The 21,228-nt window shown below is 35.1% G+C and overlaps 2 protein-coding genes across 6 annotated transcripts in view; one reads left to right on the forward strand and one right to left on the reverse strand.

The window, feature by feature from the left end:
- Positions 1-9,579, forward strand: part of LOC105329098 (uncharacterized) — an 18,467-nt gene extending 8,888 nt beyond the window's left edge. For 3 of the 5 annotated variants that reach the window (XM_066074813.1, XM_066074812.1, XM_066074814.1), the window contains exons 10-20: positions 3,872-4,093; positions 4,476-4,685; positions 4,846-5,115; positions 5,345-5,527; positions 6,320-6,592; positions 6,684-6,812; positions 6,912-7,145; positions 7,742-7,943; positions 8,577-8,675; positions 8,803-8,904; positions 9,156-9,579. In XM_066074813.1, the coding sequence (XP_065930885.1) occupies positions 3,872-4,093; positions 4,476-4,685; positions 4,846-5,115; positions 5,345-5,527; positions 6,320-6,592; positions 6,684-6,812; positions 6,912-7,145; positions 7,742-7,943; positions 8,577-8,675; positions 8,803-8,904; positions 9,156-9,437 (2,206 nt within the window). In that variant the 3' untranslated portion in view covers positions 9,438-9,579. The remainder of the gene's footprint in view (positions 1-3,871; positions 4,094-4,475; positions 4,686-4,845; positions 5,116-5,344; positions 5,528-6,319; positions 6,593-6,683; positions 6,813-6,911; positions 7,146-7,741; positions 7,944-8,576; positions 8,676-8,802; positions 8,905-9,155) is intronic. The other 2 variants (XM_066074815.1, XM_066074817.1) reach the window with 2 other exon arrangements.
- Positions 9,580-12,824: 3,245 nt separating this feature from the next.
- LOC105329097 (uncharacterized) lies at positions 12,825-16,623 on the reverse strand. Its single transcript, XM_066074818.1, has 2 exons — positions 16,601-16,623; positions 12,825-14,259 (listed from the first exon to the last, which is right to left on the reverse strand). The coding sequence occupies exon 2, from the start codon at positions 14,245-14,247 to the stop codon at positions 12,886-12,888; it is 1,362 nt and encodes a 453-aa protein (XP_065930890.1). The 5' UTR covers positions 14,248-14,259; positions 16,601-16,623; the 3' UTR covers positions 12,825-12,885.
- Between the last annotated feature and the right edge of the window lie 4,605 nt (positions 16,624-21,228).

Below are 21,228 nucleotides of genomic sequence, written 5' to 3' on the forward strand. Positions count from 1 at the left end.
CGTGTACATAAAAAGGATCAATATTGACTAAATTGCTAGGATACAGAAAAAGGTCTACATAATAAAGAAAGCCAAATATGTATTTAGATCTAATAACTAAATAAGACAAACTGGTATACTCACAAGACAATGTTCTATATTTTACAGTATTTGTTTACTTATTTGTCATTGCAACATTTGCAAAGGTGAATACGCATGTTCCCTTTGAAAGACAAAGCAAATATTAACATGTTCGTGAATTAGACTATCATCGGCTTCATCGCCATCCTGATATTGTTTTCCTTACTCAATGTAAGAAATGTTTTGAGAAGATACAGACCCTGAAACGTGCTACTACACCAGTTGCACGGTTCGGTTCGTTACGCTTTATGAACGGTACGGTTCGCTTTGTGAACGGTACGGTTCGTTTTGTGAACGGTACGGTTCGCTTTGTGAACGGTACGGTACGCTTTGTGAACGGAACGGTTCGCTTCTTGCACGGTACGCTTTGCTAAAAATAGCTGCACGCTTTGTGAACGGTTTGCGCGCTTTATTAATGAGGTAGGCGTGGCCTGAACGCTTTGATTTTTCTCCATATAATTTTGTTTAGTTTTTGCCCGATCTACTTCAGCAAGGTGGTAATTATGACAAGAATTTTTCTTTTTTTATATGATATATTAAAAAAGAATTTCATTCGATCTATTTAAAATCAGAACGTCCATCCGTTCCCCCGTTTTTGATACGTTGCGTGAATCGTGTACTCAGTGACAATTGGGAAGCGGGGGTAATTTTAATTTTGATCAGTCTGTTATTATTAGTATTTAATTTAGATTAATATAATCATTCAGATAGATTAAAAGAACTGTTTGACTTTAATCCGATATATTTTTGTTAATTCAGCGAGCTGTCGATAATTTTACAAAGCATCTTGAGTTTTTATTTCTATACATGTACTTGAGTTGAAGTCATTAAATACTTCTAATCCATTTAAAATTGCTATAACAAATTGCCCCGACTTTATTCCGATATTTTTTTTAGTTTAGTTTCCTTTATCGTTGTCTTGATTCTCGGCTAGTTTTTATTATTCATAATTCGTATGATCATTCTTCATTGCGTACTACTGTAGTACTATTGTCGATCGCCGATTGCCTTAGTGAATAGACGATGTAAAATTAATGGATAGATAAGAAATCTTGAAATCAACTATAGTTTTTTGACACGAATTTTTATTCATTTAAATATTAATTCTATGATTTTCTGCACTTGTTTGTATACATAGATCATACCTACATCTAACCCGTCATCGCCTCTCTTATCTGAACTAAGATCGCGTGTATAGTCAAAATATGACTATTAGTTTTTGTTTTTCCGTTAAACTATACATGTTCATGTAACATATTTCATACGATATGTACACAACTGGATATACACAACAAGTCAATAACTTTTATTTATATAATGGCGATATTTATTATTCTGTTGAACAAGTGTCCGCTCTTCACTGTATGCATGCGATTTAGCTGACGTTTTACAAATGCTGACTAACCTGTTTATATTTTATTTACCTTTTTACACACATACTTGTTGTAAACAGGACACGAAAAAATACCCGGTAATCAACAAATGAATGTTTAAAGTTATAAATATATAAAAATTTATCTAGTAACAAAAATAATACGACAGCGAGGGAAAACGAATCTGATCGCCAGTACATGAATTATAATCATGAAATCGGAGAGAAATTATTGTTGAATAATTTAAAATAGTAACACTCTTTTCAATAGGGATATAAGAAAACAAAACAAAAACGTTTCATTCGATAATTTTCTTCTAACCAAATAGGAGGAGCCAAGTAGCACGCGGCGCGTGGCGTGATCTGTACTGTTATACTTAAACTGATTGACAGGCGAAGCACGTTGAGTCCTAAGATAAAATCCCGCTCAAATGACCAACTATAAAAACCTAAAGCGAAATTTTAAATAATAAAGTTCAGTGATAAAATTTCAATTTAAGTATTATAATCAACACAAAAGTTCTCTCTCTCTCTCTCTCTCTCTCTCTCTCTCTCTCTGAGAGGGTGTATGTGATTGTGTGCAAACCATTTGGAATTATTAGATTTTTATTTGTATGAATTGAATTCATTTATTTTAGACTCACGGTTTTCACAACGATTTCAACACAATGACTAAAAGCGGACGATGTACATATAGATTGATCTCGACGGTTAAAATTTCGACGCTATTTCACATCACACATATAAGATTGAAAATAAATTTTAAAAGAGCTGTGTTTGTGCTTACATGTACTTGTTATCTCATTCAACTATTTATGATTTAATTAATCTTTTTTTTTGGTACATTAATGTACCCGGTAAATGATATTTTTATCGCAAGTTTATATGTGAAAATTCCGCATGTATAGAGTCGCTGAATTGTTCCACGGATCCACGCGCCGATAGTCTTTCGTGTAGTTGTTTGTGTCCATTTCTACAGACGGTTCTTTTGTTTTTTAGAGATTAAGAAAAGCCATGAAACTAACAAAGTAGAAGTAAGATATATTCAGACTATACACACGACAGATTGTGTGAATACCGGCATCTCGTGTACACCTATTTAAGCGTCCAAATATACAGAGTTAGTTGTAAAGTACAATAACTGCTAAAAACCAAAGAAAGACAATAACACCTGTTGTGTATAGAACCAAAGATCAGCTTCTGTACACGTGTTTCGCACGAGTGATTTTTGTTCATGTGAAATCACGACGCCATTACCAGCTATGCGGAAAATAAAGTTTAAAGTTATTTTATGGAATGCGTGTTCTTTTTTTCCGTTCAATGCTTGCATTTAATGCATTAAGATTTTGTACATGTATTTATTTACAATTCATCATACATGTATGAGTGATTTTTTGTTTATTTATTGGTACCTAAATAGCTCAAGAACAAATCACTCGAGTCACCGGTAATATGTGGTTGTCATTTACATTTTCTGGGTCTGCGTAACTTAAGTCGACATTTTTTTTAAATTTAAAAATGATATAAAATTATATATAGATATATTTCAACCTTGTTTAGCCATAGTGTATATATATATTTCTAAACAAACGCTACTTTTCTAACGTTTCGGGTAACGATCTCTCTCTCTCTCTCTCTCTCTCTCTCTCTCTCTCTCTCTCTCTCTCTCTCTCTCTCTCTCTCTCTCTCTCTCTCTCTCTAATCACTTAAAGCTATGTAAAGTCCAGTATGTACCCAATGTTTCAAACATTTCATAAAAATAATCAAAATAGTATCACCACGGATTGTGTGAACGTTAATAGTTTACAATGTTTAAGGAATCGGCGATGCAAGTTTTGTCGAAAAACAAAGAAATGGTTACGGTCTAAGAAAGGAAATATTTTTGTGACTGTTTTAATAAGAATTACAGTTTTAAATCTTAGTATGTGTTATCTAATCCATTATAAAAAATCTAGCAAAATATTGAACTTATCTGGTCAGCGATAATCTCCGTCCGTATTCATCGAAAGACATTAGGTCAATAAGCCATATATGGAAGTTGCACGCTTGTTGCACGGTACGGTACGCTTTTTTGTCCGTCTGGAGGCGGGTCTTGCATAAATTATCTTGCACGCTTTTTGCACGGTACGGTTCGCTTTGTGAACGGTACGGTTCGCTTTGTGAACGGTACGGTTCGTTTTGTGAACGGTACGGTACGCTTTGTGAACGGTACGTTTTGTTTTGTGAACGGTACGGTTCGTTTCTTGCACGGAACGGTACGGTTCGTTTTAGAGGTGTAGTAGCACGTTTCAGGGTCTGTAGCAAAATTGTTTGAAGAACTTCAGTACTGTATATTGTTCTATTCATATTCCATTCATAACAAATCTTTTTTGTTCCCAGAGGAATAGAAGAAGATAAATCTGTCTGGAAGAGTAATTATTTGGAGCTGGAAAAAGATATAAATAGATTTTGCCACGACATTTCGACGTCTTCAAAAAGCAACCAGAAGAAAACTAGTACTCCTCGCTCTAGTTCCAACTCTGTATCAGCTCTCCAGGCTCTGCTAGTGGACACAAAGTCACAGGTCCTCGCTCGCCTCAGGCAAATAGAAGAAAAAGACAGGTCTGTATAATGCCAGTCATCTAGCACTGTTAAACTGGTGGAAGAACAGTAATTCATTCTGTCCTGCTTTTGCTTATACTCTTCAATAATACATATTCTATCATTTCTTCTTTAAAGAAAGCTATCAACTTTTTGGATTTTAATGATTTCAATAATAATTACTCAGCACACTTTAAAGTGACGGGTTCTTATCATTTCATTCTTATGCAGACTTATCTTATATATTTTACTACTTCTAGATTGTAGAATTTTAAATGTTAGAATCGATTATTTATCGATTGGTTAATTCTTGCTTTTATCGCTCACGCTTTGCTAGCAGGCCTGTGATTGGTTGTGGGTGTTTCCTTTTTGTTTGAATTTCCTACATTTTGACGGTTTCTAGGGTATTGCACGAACAAGACCAACAGATCAGCCGACTCCGAGAATCCGGAAGTTTACTGGCTCAATTGGTCAGTGAAATCGAGGCTTCCTTCAAAGAACTTTCGTCTTATACCGACCTAAGTCAAAACTCACTCCCCGCACAGGACATTTCCAGTCTTAGATCTATAGACATGTTAAAGCACATAAGACTTTTCATTCATGAATCTTTTAGGTAAACTCATATTCTTTTTCTTTTTTATATATGCATTTTTCTACTTTAAAGATTTTTTTTAATGCTTCTTTTTCTAAAATTCATAGTTGTAGTGTGAAATTTTGGTTTTTAAAGAACAACTTTTAGTTTGTTTGGTAGAAAGGTTTACTTGCAATTGTAGTGTGTCAACAGGCAAAGACAAATCTCTTAAGGAGTTAGAAAACGATATAGCTGCGTTGGAGACTCGAATCAGGAACCTTGACACTGGAGTGACCACCACTTATACTGACGACAATATACATGGGGACACTCCAACTCCCACCAGACAGCTGTCAATCGTCAGTCAAACTCACGAGGGCGTGTCTGAGTCCTGTAGCCAGTTGCTGAAGAAACTGGACATTGTACAGATAGGATTTGTACAAATCCAGTCCCAGAACAAACACATGGTCAAGTTAGTCCACGTGGTCAATGCCCATGTCCTAATTCTCTATCTCTTTGGTGACAGTATTGTGCATTTTGTAGAAAACTTGTCAATATCTATCTTAGAAACGCTAGATTTTTTTATCCATTGTAATTCTCAATGAAGTTGTTGCAGTGTTATCTTTAAAGAACGTTTACTATTTCGATGGGTTTGAACTCTCTTTATATGTTTTTTATTTCTAATTTAAAACTTTTTCTAGTGAAATCAACTCTCTGAAGAAAGTATCTGAATCTCTGAACAAAACAAAGCAAGAGCTGGAGGGGATCTGTAAAATTCTGGGCGTGTCCCTGAAGGAGGTAGATGTCTCAAATATTTCTCACGTGGTCCGCACGTGTAAATCGGGGGCGGAGGGCAAAGTAAAGGAAGTGGACATCAAAGAGGGGTAAACTTCCTTTGAAACTAAAATAATTCATACAGCACTGGTTGTGTAATATGATTTATATACAAAAGGAGATCAATGATTTTTAAACTATAAAGTGTAGTTTATATAAAAAAATAAAAGCTTCTTCTTCCCTTTTTGTTATCCCAACGTACGAATGTAACGCTTTTTGTCCTAATGATGAGTATTGTGTCTGTTCACTGAGCGCCAGATCAGATGTGAAGCCCCTCTCGGGCATCAGTGATGCTTTAAGTAGGAATTAATCTCCACAAGACTTTGTAAAAACGAAAATTCTTAAATGCAGATGTTTTATTAACTTTGATTTTTTAGTTATTGAGAATATTAAGCGACTAAATACTAGTAGATCTAGGGTTAGACTGTTCTACATAGTACACACATGTTGTTTAACGATATTAATGTACTACAGTTTATCAGAACATAAATTACATTTACATATATGATAACGTTCATTACTCGATCGTCTGCTTAACAATACCAACAAAGCAACTATAGATATATCTTTACAACAAATGTCTTTCGCGAAGATAGCATCGCTAAAAAATAATCTCATCGTTGTCGACGTGTGTCTGTCTATTCCAATCACAAATTCACAATAAATCAGTTAACGCGCTGCACTGTATGACTGTCGTGACGTCATTCTCGGTAATAGGCACCGGCCCTAACCCCCTGACTAACGTAATTCCTTGTCAGCGCTGTACTCATTAAATCTTGATTACTTAGCCGAGTTATGTCTCTTGTGTTAGCCATTTTGTAATAAACTGAGGGGTATTGCAGGATTATTCTAAAGACGAGGTCGGAACTGGATAAACTCCGAGACGATATTCACAATTTATGGGAATACGTCACGGCCAGCGAGGAAAGTGCCACCTCAAAATCACCAGAGGGCGACAAATCCAGTAGATCTACACCGCACTCTAAAACTCCGGACTCCAAACAAACTACCTCAGTCAAAGCCAAAGCGACGAAGCCCCTCACAACAAAGGATGAGTTGGACCAAATTCTGCGACAATTCAACAAACTCAAGGGAGAAAACTCCACATTGTACACGTATGTCCAGATGTCAGACAACAAAGTCTTGTTCCGTCTAATAAATATGTATTGAAAACAAACTTTTAAAACTTATTTTAATCTGTCACAGAGCACTGAAGGACAAAGATGTGACGGTGATAGATGCTGAGAGCAAACTGAAAGTAGAGAGGACACACCTGGCCCAACAGGTGAAGGAGAGAGACGAGAAGCTGACACAGGCTCTTCTGGAGTGCGAAAGGTTGGTCTCAAGGTCTGGGGTCACAATCTAATAACTATAGCGTTTACAAAAGACATGAAAGGTGACATTTTTGTTTTCTTTGCAAATGATTATTGACAGCTTGAAAGCGGACTTGGCTAAAATTGCTTCTGAAAAGAAATCGGCTGAAGAAAGCGCAGACAAGGAAAAGTCCAGTTTAAGTCAGCTCAAGGCTCAGCTACTGGAACTGGAGGACGAGTTCACGAAGATCAAGGACACGTATGAAGCCCGAGTCAATGACCTACAGAATAAACTAAAAGAGTCGTTAGAGGAGATGGATAAGATATCCAAAGACAAGCAAAACCTTCTGACAAGGTAATGCAAAAACAGTTATTTTAATGATTTTACACGAATTTTGTAATGAAACTAATAACACAGTACAAATAACTTACAGGCACGTAGCATCGGGAGGGGGAGGGGCATTTTTTCTTCGAAGCAGACATTAATCTAAAATTGATATTGGAAATAATAATATTGAAGAAATAATATTAACCCCCCCCCCCCCACACACACACAAACTGTTTTGGGGCTAAAAATGAAAGGGAGCCATAAATTGATAATTCAACGAATAGTTATATATTATATGAAACGGCAGTTTCTGTTGAAGTGATCTGAAACACTACGCATTTTACAATTTAATATTCGTACCTGCATGAAAATTAATCAAATTATGTCACCTGTATGTATTTACAAAGGATGACCTCTGTTTGGGTGTTTATTGTCTGGTCAGCGTTCATGTTTACGTCCACACTCATTTGTAACACAACCGGTGATTGTTTGTATAGTGTTATCCCCAGTTGCAGGAATGGACGTCTGAAACGATACATTGACAGGTCCATAACAATCTACACATGTTTCGTTATTTACTATTACAACTCATGATAATTGACCACTTATCTATTAATGTTCAGACTGAGTGCGGTAGCTAGCACCCAGCTGACGGATGGGAACCCCGCCATTACCGACCTGAGCGATACCAACCGACCTACGAGGATCGCAGAGAAGTTCTCGGAGCTCTACGACAATGAATGGACAGACGCCTTTGAGGCGCTGACGTCACAGTATCACATGTCTGAGAGAGAGGCTGTCGACTTACTGTTGAGGATTCTCAAGGTACATGTCCAGTCTTGTTCTGAGACCTTTGACATATTTAACAAATTTGAGGACCAATTCTTAGGCATATGACCAGATATATTGTTATTGAAATGTAGCGGTTACATTTATTACAAGACCTTAGAACACACTGGACGCAAAAACAATTTGTATACAAGTGTCTTTTACTAATTAACAATTTTTTATTGTCAATAAGTCCATGACTAATTAGTCATGGACTCATTGACAATAAAAAAATTGTTAATTAGTGAAAGACACAAGTGTAACGTCAATTCACACAAAAGCAGTGTCTATATGAACGACGTTATGGGAATATTCTATTCAGTGTGTTCATGAGTACATATTTTAACCTGTTTTATTAAACATAATTTATGTTGTTGTTTTTTAAATCTTTAGTATTCAAGCTTCTTATTGAAAACACCATCTGTTTAACAACATAAAAACATAAAAACTTGCATATAGTTTAAGTAAATAATTGTTTGTAAGATATTTAATTGTGCTTTTAATGTGATAAAAATGATCGTAACACCTGGCCTGGTTGTCTGTAGTTTATGGGTAGATTATTTTTCTGTGATGTGTTCCTGTATTTGATGAGTAAACCGTTAACCCTGTGATATATTCCTCTTACAATAGGACTGCTTTAACTTCGGTAAAGTGGCCGCCAGCGGCCAGCTCTCGGAGCTTCACAAAGTGCTCCTAATGCTCCACACGACCGGTAGAACCAGGGAGACCGTGAGTAGATTTCTACCCTACGGCGGTAAACGTCCAATCATCACTTGATTGGGGACGTTGTTTGCAACGATTCTTCTGTTCTCTGGTTTAATACTGTATATATAAAGTAATAGTTAATTACTTGCAGGTGGTGTTGTCGAGTGTTAAGAAGTTATCAAAAGAGGAGTTAAAAGCCATAAAAGACATCAGAAAGGCTTGCGCCGTGCATGCGGTAAAGGCCGTTCAAAAGGTATCCCCTCAACATATTAAATCATGATTTTATTTTAATTTGAGACTTATCACGCTTGGATGAGGATATGCTCATAAAGTTCACCAACAGTTAATATTGTAAACGTCATAAGATTATCATATTAACGAAAAGATTAAACTGAATAAGTTTATTCTAGTATTAAGATCTATTTTTGCAATATTTCTAATAGAAAATTATTCCAATATAGTACTATGGTTACCTAGTACTGATAAGGTCAATTTCTTTATTAGTTTTTTAGTGAAACCCCTGACGGTCGGACCGCACTGAGTGACGCCCAGCAATCTTCCTGCGCGGGATTTATCACGAGGGCCGTGGAACTATGCTGGCTCATGAATGTCCAAGACCCGCCTCTAGTGATCACGTGGTCTGTGAAACCCGGCGAGATTTGTGATAACACCCGATACAAACAGTTCACCCACACTGGCCAGTTCGTGGAGTTCCTTGTTTGGCCACCTCTGTACTTGTTCAAGGAAGGGCACCTGCTGAGTAAGGGAGTGGTTCAGTGCATATGAAGGCATGTGATCATAAGCAGCACACATCACTATTTCATTTGCCAAAAACTAATGTTAATCCTTTTGCAATACTATTACTACTAGTTACTGTTTGTTTGTTGGTCATTTCCACTGTTTACATGATTAAATTTTGAATTTAAAATGATTTCAATGTATTTTTTTTTAACCTTTTATCACGATTCGCGTCAGTGTTTTTGAGGAGACAAATTTTACCTTTCAAACCTTGAGAACGCTGAAAACTTCCCTTGAAAGAGCCAAATATTCCTACTATATATGGAGAGGGGTTTTATGTTTGTTTTAAAGAATGATACCGTTAAATTGCCAGCAAATATTAAAGCAGTCTACTCTTGTTGGTAATCGAAATGCAACGTAAAACAATTTGTGCAAAATTGAAAAGTTTACAATCAATTCAAATACATCAGTTCATTTTTACTCCTTCTACACTTTTTTGTTCCACGTGTTTGTCATAAAATTGATAAAAAAGCCATCTCAATCGAACGCCTTTGAAGTTAAATGATGTAACATCGGCAAGGGCCCTTGACTGCCATACACCTGTTGTATTATCACCTGAGTAACCATTGCAACATCACTTAACATCAACTTGACCAATCTCTGCCAAGAAATCATCAATGGTTTTTATCATTATTAATAACCGATATTTGGCCATACAATGATGCTTCACCAATTTCCGTGAAAAGATTTAATCTTCTGTGGTAAAAGTCGAGCCCATCATTTCACTTAGAGAATTGAACATTCAGCAGATTTCAACAGTTATGTTAGTTTTTATCGCCCAAAGAGGAGGATGAACAGAAGGTATAGACAGCATGTGACTATGCAGTTTATCAATTCAGCTAATGTCTAAAATACAAAAAACGGGGAAAAAATGTAAAAGCTATTTGATTAAACGCAGTTCAATTTTATTCCTTTATCTTTCAGCTAACACATTATGTGTATTAGTTGAATTCTAACTTTTTCTTTTAACAAATGGCTTCATGAGGTTTTGATTAATGATAAGAGACCAACCTTTCTAATCGATAAGCTTCAGGACATCTGACAATTTGATGTTTTTAAGCTAAAACGCCCGTCACTTGATAAAATTCAAAATAAAGATAGGGGATGATATCATCAATGTACTAAGTCTTTTGTATTGTTCACAGAAAACGGATGCTTTAGTCCGTTAGCGCATGTCTGTAGAATACCCTACTTGGCTGTAACCTTCATGAAACTAACCTTGTTGAGATTGATGCTACGATTAAAACCTTTTTTGTATTCACTACGGTATGTTACAAACTTTTGATACCTGCAATACTAAAAGGTAAACGATCTTCAATTTCAAAAGAGCACCAGTGCTGCAAATCTTTTCTAGTAACTGCATCAACATTCATCGATTTAGTCTTTGGGAGGAAAAAAACTTCCTATTCTGGAACAGCTATGATAACAGGTTAATCTAAGGTGTATGTCACTAGATTATGGTACAGCTTACAGTCCATGCAAACAAGAAAATGATTGAGCGGCTTTTTGATGTTGCAGACAAGATCCCTTGATAATAATAGATTGTTCATTCCTTGTGGCAACATGTCCTCAAATAACGACGTGTTACTATTTTATGGCGCAGTCAGTAAACTAACAAACGATTTTATCTGAATATTATTACAAACTGTTTCAAGAAGGGTTGTTTTCAAAAGTTAACACTAACGTCAAAGAAAAAAATGAGAGGTTTACTTATTTTCTTCGATTTTTATGAAATGGTAGTTAACCAAATGATTCGTACAAAATGATTTACTGGTAGAATATAGTTATAATACCATCGAGCGAGCTCGTTTTTTCTCATTGTATAATTAGTTTAATGCGTGCTAGAATCGTTTATTTTCATATGACGCAAAAATGATGTGCCAGTAGTTTTGGTTCTTTCTTGTGGATATCGAAAGGGTTACCACAGAAACAGCAATGACGGTGACAAAGATGAACGACCTGTCAAAGCCTGGCACCAGTTTCTTCCTTATCTATCCAACATATTGTTATCTTGACGTCGCTTTGGTGGACCTTAGGGGTGTGTGATTGTGCAGATCAGTATTCATTTGGAACATGCCGTCATCTGCAGGCAGAAAGACCGATGTAGTTATTCTTCAAGATACAATTACATTGTATTTATATACTAGTATATATGTATGTATACATGGGCATATAGTGCTAGAATAAGTACATGTATAGTCCTATTTAGAGATCATGAGTATTGGTAAATGGAATCTGAGAATAAATTGGTATGCCAATGGAGAATGTATCCTTTTGCACAAATGAATATCGCTACACACAGCCGGTATAATTATACACTCAACAAAACTTCTAAGTGTTCACCCTGATAAATAGAATAATTTTTAAATTAGGAACTAAAATAATCTGAAATTTTCAACATTTTATAATTGATATGTCTAGCACAGATATTAAAACAAGACAACAACGATTGATATCAATTGCCCGTGACGAAATGTCAAAACAATAAATTTATTTTTTATCTTGCTTAACATGATTGACAATTCTTTGTGATTAAAATTTGTCTTTGTTGATAGGTTAAAAATAATAACACTTAATATGGGCAAAATTATCATTGGAAAAACAGCCAGAGCCGTTTGAATATTGGTGTCTGCATTGTTTTAATATACATTGTACTGACTTTAAATTTTCTGTTCGTCTTCATTGTTTTAAATATTAAGCAATCCAAAGAAAACCTTATTTTGACATAATTTTTCTCTTTCATAGGTGTAATGTCATTTCCATCGGCAACTTGCAACAATCCAATATTCAACCAAACGGAAGTGTTTGTGATATTAAGCAAATGTCAAGATCTCGGGTCGCAACCAGAGGTCAAGGTCAATGCATCGTTCTTAACTATTTGAAAGTTAAGTGCAAATCAGAAGTTTTGGTTGGTGTAGATGATTTTTGCTGAGAATTTGTATATGTTGTCATTTGCAGCGATAAGTGTTATTATACAAAGGGTGGCAAACGTAGTTTAAATGCTGTTGAGTTTTTTAAAGTCCATATAAAACTTAGCTGTAGTTCATATGTTATATATATTCTTTAAAATTAGTAATTTTAAATGTAACTCAGAAAAAGATATGTGTTATAAGATACAATTGTGATATTTCTTCTTTTGAGCCATGAATTATGTCCCTGCATGTGTTTGAGTTTTTAATTTATGTATTTTTAGATTACGTTCATTTAAACTGGTGAATAAGAACATAATTGAACCATTCAACAAAGTATTCCAAACAGAGAAAAGCTTGACCAAAACCAATAAACCACTGGGGAATGCGAGTAATTGTCATCAGTTTTAAGTGTGTCGTTAAAAGTATCATTAGAAACCAAAAAAAAAAACAAACACAAAAGACATTAAAATTCTAAGGGTATATATATATATTTAATAACATGAAAAAAGTCGCACCAATGTGCGTCATAACGGTGTTTCCATTTGCAAGATGCTTTGACAAGAGGGAGAGTTACTGACACATTTAGGGGTATGTGGAATCAGGAGACCCAGCTGACACGCCTCCTCCACGCTCAGCTGTTTGATGTTCGGAGGGCGGATCAGAGGAGGGTGCTGGCAACACGCGTACCCAGCGTCCTCCGTCACGCTCCGACGGGGACGAGAACGAGAACGAGTCCACTTATCACTGGATACACGATAAATCAAGGGGTCATCCGATGACGTGCTACTCGCAGAATCTCGTCTTCCCTCTTTCGATTTTTGGCAACTTGTTTTGTCCGTGTTTTGAATTTTGATAATGGGAGGAATATGAATGGGGAAATTGTGTGGGTTTATCTTTGAAACAGGAGTTTTGGGTTCGGAAGACACACTTTGATGTTGTGCTGATAGAAAAGGATGAACCCTTCGGACCGGAGTTTTTGGTTCCGACGAAAGGCTCTGGTGCTTAGTATTAACTAATAATGGACGTTTTCGACGAGTTTTATCTCTACTCTGTCTCTCGTAGGGAACACGTAACTCATGAGAATCAAACATAGGGATACTCTTATTGAGGTTCAAGGCGTTCTGAGAATGCGCACAGGCCGTAATTTGCCTGTTAAACATACAATTCGGGTTCGGACAGCACACTTTTCGACCTTTACCTTCCTCCAAGAAATCACTAGTAGAAGGACATATCGTATCAGATTTGACCTTTACAATTATTCCTCCTGGATGCAGGAGTTCATGCTGTTTATGAACCCATTCAGCGGTGCAATCGTCTGTATCCATGAACACAATGGGCAGGGGGTCGTGCGAGTCGTCTGTGATTGTAACCTGAGGTACCATGAGCGCATCGTCTGCGGAATGCTGGGTAATATCACCAAGTCTGTACTGTCTGTAGTTGTATGATCCTACTGAATCCGGGTTTTCACTTTCACTTTTGAAACTCCTAAATCCCATATTATGAGGCTTGTCATCTGTGTCACACATAAGTGCCTCCTCAATCTCTTCGATGTCGTTTGCAACGATTGGTTCATTCCTAAACGCCTTCAATTTTTCTTTGACAAATTTAATCAAAGGTTTGCGAATTTTTGTCCTATAAAATACGTACATAAGTATAAACAGTAGTAAACCCCCGAGGATTGCCGCAGTGTTATATCCAAGATTAGGATCGTAGGTATTATAAAACAGAGCCTCTTCCGTTCGGTACCTCTCTTCTGGGCTGAGCGTGATTTGAGAAGATAGGTCCTGTGAGGGATTTGCTGTATTTCCGTTGTCAACTATCTCATACATCAATGTTGAATTAGACTGCCTGTCTTGTGCTTCTGTAGTAATATCATCATCTAGCATGTCGTCATGAATCTGAAGGAAGAAACACAAAAACGTTACTCACTCAGTCTCCTCATGTTTACAGCTAGTCAACGCATCAATTTATAATATTGTTGTGCATTGCAAAAAATCATTTGGCGGTGGTACCGGTATGACAAATCAATACAAGGATATACCATATTACAGAGATGTTCAAACAGAGAACTTCTCAAAATTATTTTAAGCACAAACGTACATTTCTATTCAGTCTAACGGGTGTTTAACGACAGAAGAAATATAATATAGTAATCTTGGTTGGGTTTTTTTTTTCACATGTTCTTAGATTTTTCAAAATTAAAAAAACGGGTTTCATACTACACGAACATCGTGATTGGTATAATATTATCAGCATACACCTACAAGAAAATCGATTTTCGGTGGTACAGATTTGTCACACGTGCGGTTTAACAGAGTGTCATTATGGCCAGGCTTTCATCTTGACAATCACTCTAGAAGGACACAGTTCTTGTTCGGTGGTGAACGAGCATCACGAGAGAAATCTACATACGCTAAATGGAATAGAATCAAATGTTTTGGAGATGCAATCAATTTAAATCCAGATATCCCTTTCATTTGCTAATAATCTTAATGCTCTGAGTATAAAAAAACCGATGGTGCACTGCATTTGTCTACCATGTCAGCATTAAATGATAAAGAACACTAGACACCATACATGCAGAGTCATAGAAGATAAAGAATTAAACAGCATTCAGTATTTCTTTGAAGAAAAGACCTAAAACGAAATTGATTTTTTTTAAATACAAGGCCTAGTCAAAGGGAAAAACCAATTAGACATACCGGTATAAATAGTAATTGAATTAACACCACTAGGAAAAGACAGGGTAATTTAAAGTTAATTGTTGGGATTTTTTAATTATTTAAAACCAAGATGTATTTTGAAGTCAATGCGATTAGGAGGGACTATGGCTGTGTTAATTTCATTGCTTTGCGGCGTGTAACTCAACCCAGCGTGAAATGCAATTTTCTAGGGCAAAATTGCAGTATTGATCATGTTGTAGATCTTTAACATTTCAATTGAAGCTGCACACGTACTAATTAAACACATCAATTCGCCTTGTTTTATCAAAGGTCTCAACATGTCTAAACCAAAATTACCGTAGAATGTATTGTAGGGGAAATTTTTTCCCTCCATGATGTAACTTAAACCTGTGTTGTTTGTCTTTTTCAAAACAGTCTATGGCATAAAAACTGGCGCCTTGGAATGATATAATATGGTCGATTTGACAAATTCATTTGCATTGTATTACTTTTAGCTGCAGTGCACTAAACTACATTACCATTAGCAAAGTTTTGCCTCTGAATCTTTGTTCTGAGTGATGGAATATGTCAGAATTTACACACTGTCTACTCTTTAAACAAATCAAAAATGGCCCCATTGCATTCTGATTATATCTCCCGCCCCCTCCCAGAGAAATGACGCCTGTCGCTACCAGTACTGATTGCAATCACCCACACATCGTTATTACATAACTTTATACGAGACTCGTTGGTCTTCTGGGGCATGATTGCACATTGTTAATTGCAATTGCATTTTTAAACGTAAAACCTATTCATTAACATACTCCAACGCTTCAAAACAATAAACCATTGTAGTAAATTGTTTTGACTGGATACATGATATGTCGATATGAAATGATCATATATGTGTATTTGTGGGTAGGCAAACCTAAGGTCTCACAAACCTCAATAATCTGAGTTATAATAAATTTCAAGCACATTTTTTGCAGTTATTCACCGAGACTTTCATTTTTTGAGGGGAATATGATGCATGAAGTCATAGACAAAAAATTCAATCCATTAGAAGTTGTAGACGCTAAAATAAGCAATTCACTTGAACGTTTTGCACCTGCTGAAACATGCTATGATCAAAGACGTAATACGCAGGGGCCAATAAACTGTATGGTATACTGAGTATGTATACTATATACCATATCAATATTAATTAACAGAGTCTGTGGCTCCAGATCACGGTAATTCTGGTCACGGATTAGCGGTATCTTGTGATTAGGATCACAGTCTATCGAGTTCCTATCTGCTCGGATTTCTCTACCAGTCACTTCTATACAGATTGGTGCTATCCGTGAGACACCGCTGACAGCAAGATCAGCCACTCGGCTTTTGGATTAGACAGTCGTATAACCCGTGATTCGATTCACTCCGTGATGAATACATCTTCACAAGACTTCTGACATACAGAATCATAACCATTAGATTATTTCATAAATCCTTCAGGGTTCAAATTGTACGTAGCTGCGTTTAGACGGATATTTATTCGATGTTTCAGCCGTTTTTTAGATTAATATATCGAACTTACTGTGCTGTTTGAAACGTCTGAATTGTAATAAGCCCCCAAAAGAATCGCCAGGAACCAAAATATTTATAAATTCGTAAGCCGTACGTTTTTGTCGTTAATCGCCTCATTAAAAAAGCGGTTTAAGTTCCAAGTGGAAAAATATTAGAGCATTCACCTCAATGATACGTCACAAGGGATGAGTCGGGGCTCGGTATGATCGATTGTACTGTAGCAGAGTTTGAAGATTGGACTTGTGTTCACTGAGCAGTGCATTCTGTGACACACGAGATCAGTGTGTTTTACTTTTACCGTATTTCTAAAGAGAGAATGTGGTACTTACAAAAAAGTTTCACAAATACTATATCGCTAGAATATGTATTTCTCGAACGATGGTTCTATATAAATAAGGCATATTTGAGACTATAATAATATCATACAACATCATTGAGATTACATTTAGCTCCCATTATGCCAGATGTTACTAAGACAGACATAGGTAGAGGGAAACCAGAATAGCGTCATAAGCCTCCGTCTGATGGAGTGTTGGAACATGTATCAATACAAACATCGGGGGCTTGTATATAAACACCCGTTAACCCCGCGCACCATCTCATGCCCGTTAAAGACCAGCCATTGCATCACCCTGCCTACTACATAAATACCGCCATCTGTTACGCCTGATAATCAAATTTACCCATACTTCAGCCAAATCCCCCAATCATTTCATTTATTAATCACCGTTCTATTAATTAAATCTTCAATATCAACCCGTATAATTGAATCCCTACAGATATTCAGGAACTAATATGATTTTCAAGGATTTTGGGTCGTTTAGATATGTACAGGAGTCAAGCATCAAAGGCAGACATCATTCCTATCGTTTTAGAGAGGATTATAAATCAAAGAGGGCTTTTCTTTACTGCGTCTGTATCAATAATCAATGGCGATGATGGTTATATTTTGGGGTCCTTACTATTTACTTATGTGCTGCCACAAGTGGTCTACTTCCCAAAGCATTTCTGTCACGACGATTCCAGCAACAGAAATAAACACAGAAACCTCTTAGACAAATATTCAGTTTCCGATTTTTCTAATCGCGTTCCTTCAATATGTTTCATTACCTGAAATGAACTTTAACAATCGACTAAATTAGTGAAAATTAATAATTGAACAGATCCTAATCCAATTAGCATTAAGGAAAGTCCACAATGAAACACATCAGCAACACTCAAATTAACAGAATGAGCCAACAGTCAGTGAGGATTTCCACGGCAATGATAGGTGTTTTATGGTTACGACTTAGAAATATCGATACCTGGCGTTCAATTTAAAAGAAAACAATGGAAACCTTAAATGAAACCATTTTCTTTAACTTAAAAAATTTAAGATCTTGTTATGCGTGCTTAGTATGTTTTTTCCAGATTTTTAGTTTCACCAAAGTCTTCAAATGAGTGATTTATTAACGCATATGGTTAAGATACGAGCATTTCACTCTCTCTGGTATTAAAAAAAAAAGTGTCCAAAAGATCCCTCCCTCAATGATTTAAGAAACAAAAGAATTGAAAAAAATACTCACCCAGAATAACTCCCCTAAACGCTTACGATAACCATGTAAGAATGAGGTTACGATCGTATATTACCTCGTCTTAAATCACGGCTTGTAATGAGCGCGCGTTTTTAGCGCTAAGGGTAAAACCCGCCAGGGTGATTGGGTAACGCGACAGCTTGTTGCCCCAGCCAATCCCATCGCCCTGCGTTGTAACCAATCTCTGGTTTTGTTACTTTTATGTTGCACTTCTATAATGTTTATCTATTATATTTCTATTCCAAAGTGCCAAATTTTATTGAATTTCTTTAACAAAAATTATTGTATATTGTCTTACGATTTATTGTAAATTGTGTTGTAAAATATTAGTTTTAATTATAATACAGCTATTTAAAATGATATTGGTACTTTTCTTTGTAATAATTGTATAATAATCATTCTATGAATTTGTCTAAACTCACTTATCTATATGTATCCAAATTTTTGTCTATACTGCATCCATTGTTGTTTATTCTTTATCCAATATTTGTTTTGTAGTGTATTCCAATAGACATGTAACTTAAACTATTTAACAAGTAGTTTTGATTTTATCATACTATCTTTTATTTTGTAAAACTGAATATCAAATTCTATATAATATCAAAACCATACAGTCATTTAACATAATTGTATTCCACATTTTGTCTAAGTCAGCATTGTTTTAAACCACAAAGACTATATTGTGTTACATTTCTGTATGCAGTTAATTATCCAAATTAGTATTGAAACATAGTAATTGTCTATATCGTAACATCTATCATCCTCATGTGTAATGTATCAAAATGTAGTAAAAACTATAACAATATATAGTAAAATTGTATCATCTTCGTGTGTAATGTATCATAATGTAGTATACAGTGTATCATCCTAAAGTGTAATGTATCATAATGTAGTATACAATGTATCATCCTAAAGTGTAATGTATCATAATGTGGTATACAGTGTATCATCCTAAAGTGTAATGTATCATAATGTAGTATACAATGTATCATCCTAAAGTGTAATGTATCATAATGTGGTATACAGTGTATCATCCTAAAGTGTAATGTATCATAATGTGGTATACAGTGTATCATCCTAAAGTGTAATGTATCATAATGTGGTATACAGTGTATCATCCTAAAGTGTAATGTATCATAATGTAGTATACAGTATATCATCCTAAAGTGTAATGTATCAATTGTATCAAAATATAGTAAACAGTGTATCATCCTCATGTGTTAAGTCAAAATGTAGTATACAGTATATCATCCTCATATGTAATGTATTTGAATGTGGTAAGAAATGTATCAAAATATAGTAAACAGTGAAAATGTAGTATACAGCATATCATCCTCATGTGTAATGTATTTGAATGTGGTAAGAATTGTATCAAAATATAGTAAACAGTGTATCATCCTCATTTGTAATGTATTAGTATGTAGTAAGAACTGTATCAAAATATGGTATAAATTTTATCATCCCCATGTGTAATGTATCAGAATGTAGTAAGAATTGTATCAAAATATATTATTGTATCATCCTTATGTGTAATGTATTTTAATGAGGTAAGAACTGTATTAGAATAAAGAATACAACATATCATCCCCATGTGTAATGTATCAGAATGTAGTAAGAATTGTATCAAAATATATTTATACAGTGTATCATCCCCATGTGTAATGTATCAGAATGTAGTAAGATTTGTATCAAAATATATTTATACAGTGTATCATCCCCGTGTGTAATGTGTCAGAATGTTGTAAGAATTGTATCAAAATATATTTATACAGTGTATCATCCCCGTGTGTAATGTGTCAGAATGTTGTAAGAATTGTATCAAAATATATTTATACAGTGTATCATCCCCATGTGTAATTTATCAGAATGTAGTAAGAACTGTATCAAAATATATTTATACAGTGTATCATCCCCGTGTGTAATGTGTCAGAATGTAGTAAGAACTGTATCAAAATATATTTATACAGTGTATCATCCCCATGTGTAATGTATCAGAATGTAGTAAGAACTGTATCAAAATATATTTATACAGTGTATCATCCCCGTGTGTAATGTGTCAGAATGTTGTAAGAATTGTATCAAAATATATTTATACAGTGTATCATCCCCGTGTGTAATGTGTCAGAATGTAGTAAGAACTGTATCAAAATATATTTATACAGTGTATCATCCCCATGTGTAATGTGTCAGAATGTAGTAAGAACTGTATCAAAATATATTTATACAGTGTATCATCCCCATGTGTAATGTGTCAGAATGTAGTAAGAACTGTATCAAAATATATTTATACAGTGTATCATCCCCATGTGTAATGTGTCAGAATGTAGTAAGAACTGTATCAAAATATATTTATACAGTGTATCATCCCCATGTGTAATGTGTCAGAATGTAGTAAGAACTGTATCAAAATATATTTATACAGTGTATCATCCCCATGTGTAATGTGTCAGAATGTAGTCAGAATTGTATCTAGTGTATTATCCTCGCAGATAATTGATTGTGAATACATAAAAGATTATGAATACATGGTGTTTTCTTCATAATTATTGTTCCGTTATTTTATCATGTCTGTTTTGTTTTACATATATTCTTACATTACATTGTAATTTATTTTATAAATTACATGAAATTATGATAATGTTTTATCAAATTGTATGCTATAGCCATACTGTTTTACACCGTGAAACACATTGTAATTTCAAGAATTATTTTCATTCATTAAAATTAAAACTTGTATCTCTTTGTAATGCAAATCAAGAAAACGTTTGAATAGAAACTCTCTTTTTGCCAACTGAACTTCGAATCTCGATAAATATTGTAATTGTGAAGCATTGGATAACACGGATATCGGTGAATGAACTTTTTTATAAAGAGATTCTTTTTAGCAGTCAGTCGTCCTATATAAAAAATACTATGACGCAAATGACTTCCTCCTTAAAAAATGATCAACTGTTGATTTAAATAATAATGCTAATCCATATAAAATAAAGTTAATCACTCAAAAGAGTTTAACCTTTTTATGCTGTAGCGAATTAACTTAATTCTTTTATTGCTATTTCCAGGG

The sequence above is a fragment of the Magallana gigas genome, chromosome 2, assembly GCF_963853765.1.
Source record: "Magallana gigas chromosome 2, xbMagGiga1.1, whole genome shotgun sequence".
Taxonomy (NCBI): domain Eukaryota; kingdom Metazoa; phylum Mollusca; class Bivalvia; order Ostreida; family Ostreidae; genus Magallana; species Magallana gigas.

Bases quoted from the DNA above. Each gene is read 5' to 3' on its own strand.
- LOC105329097 (XM_066074818.1), bottom strand. From the start codon at position 14,247: ATGCTAGATGATGATATTACTACAGAAGCACAAGACAGGCAGTCTAAT.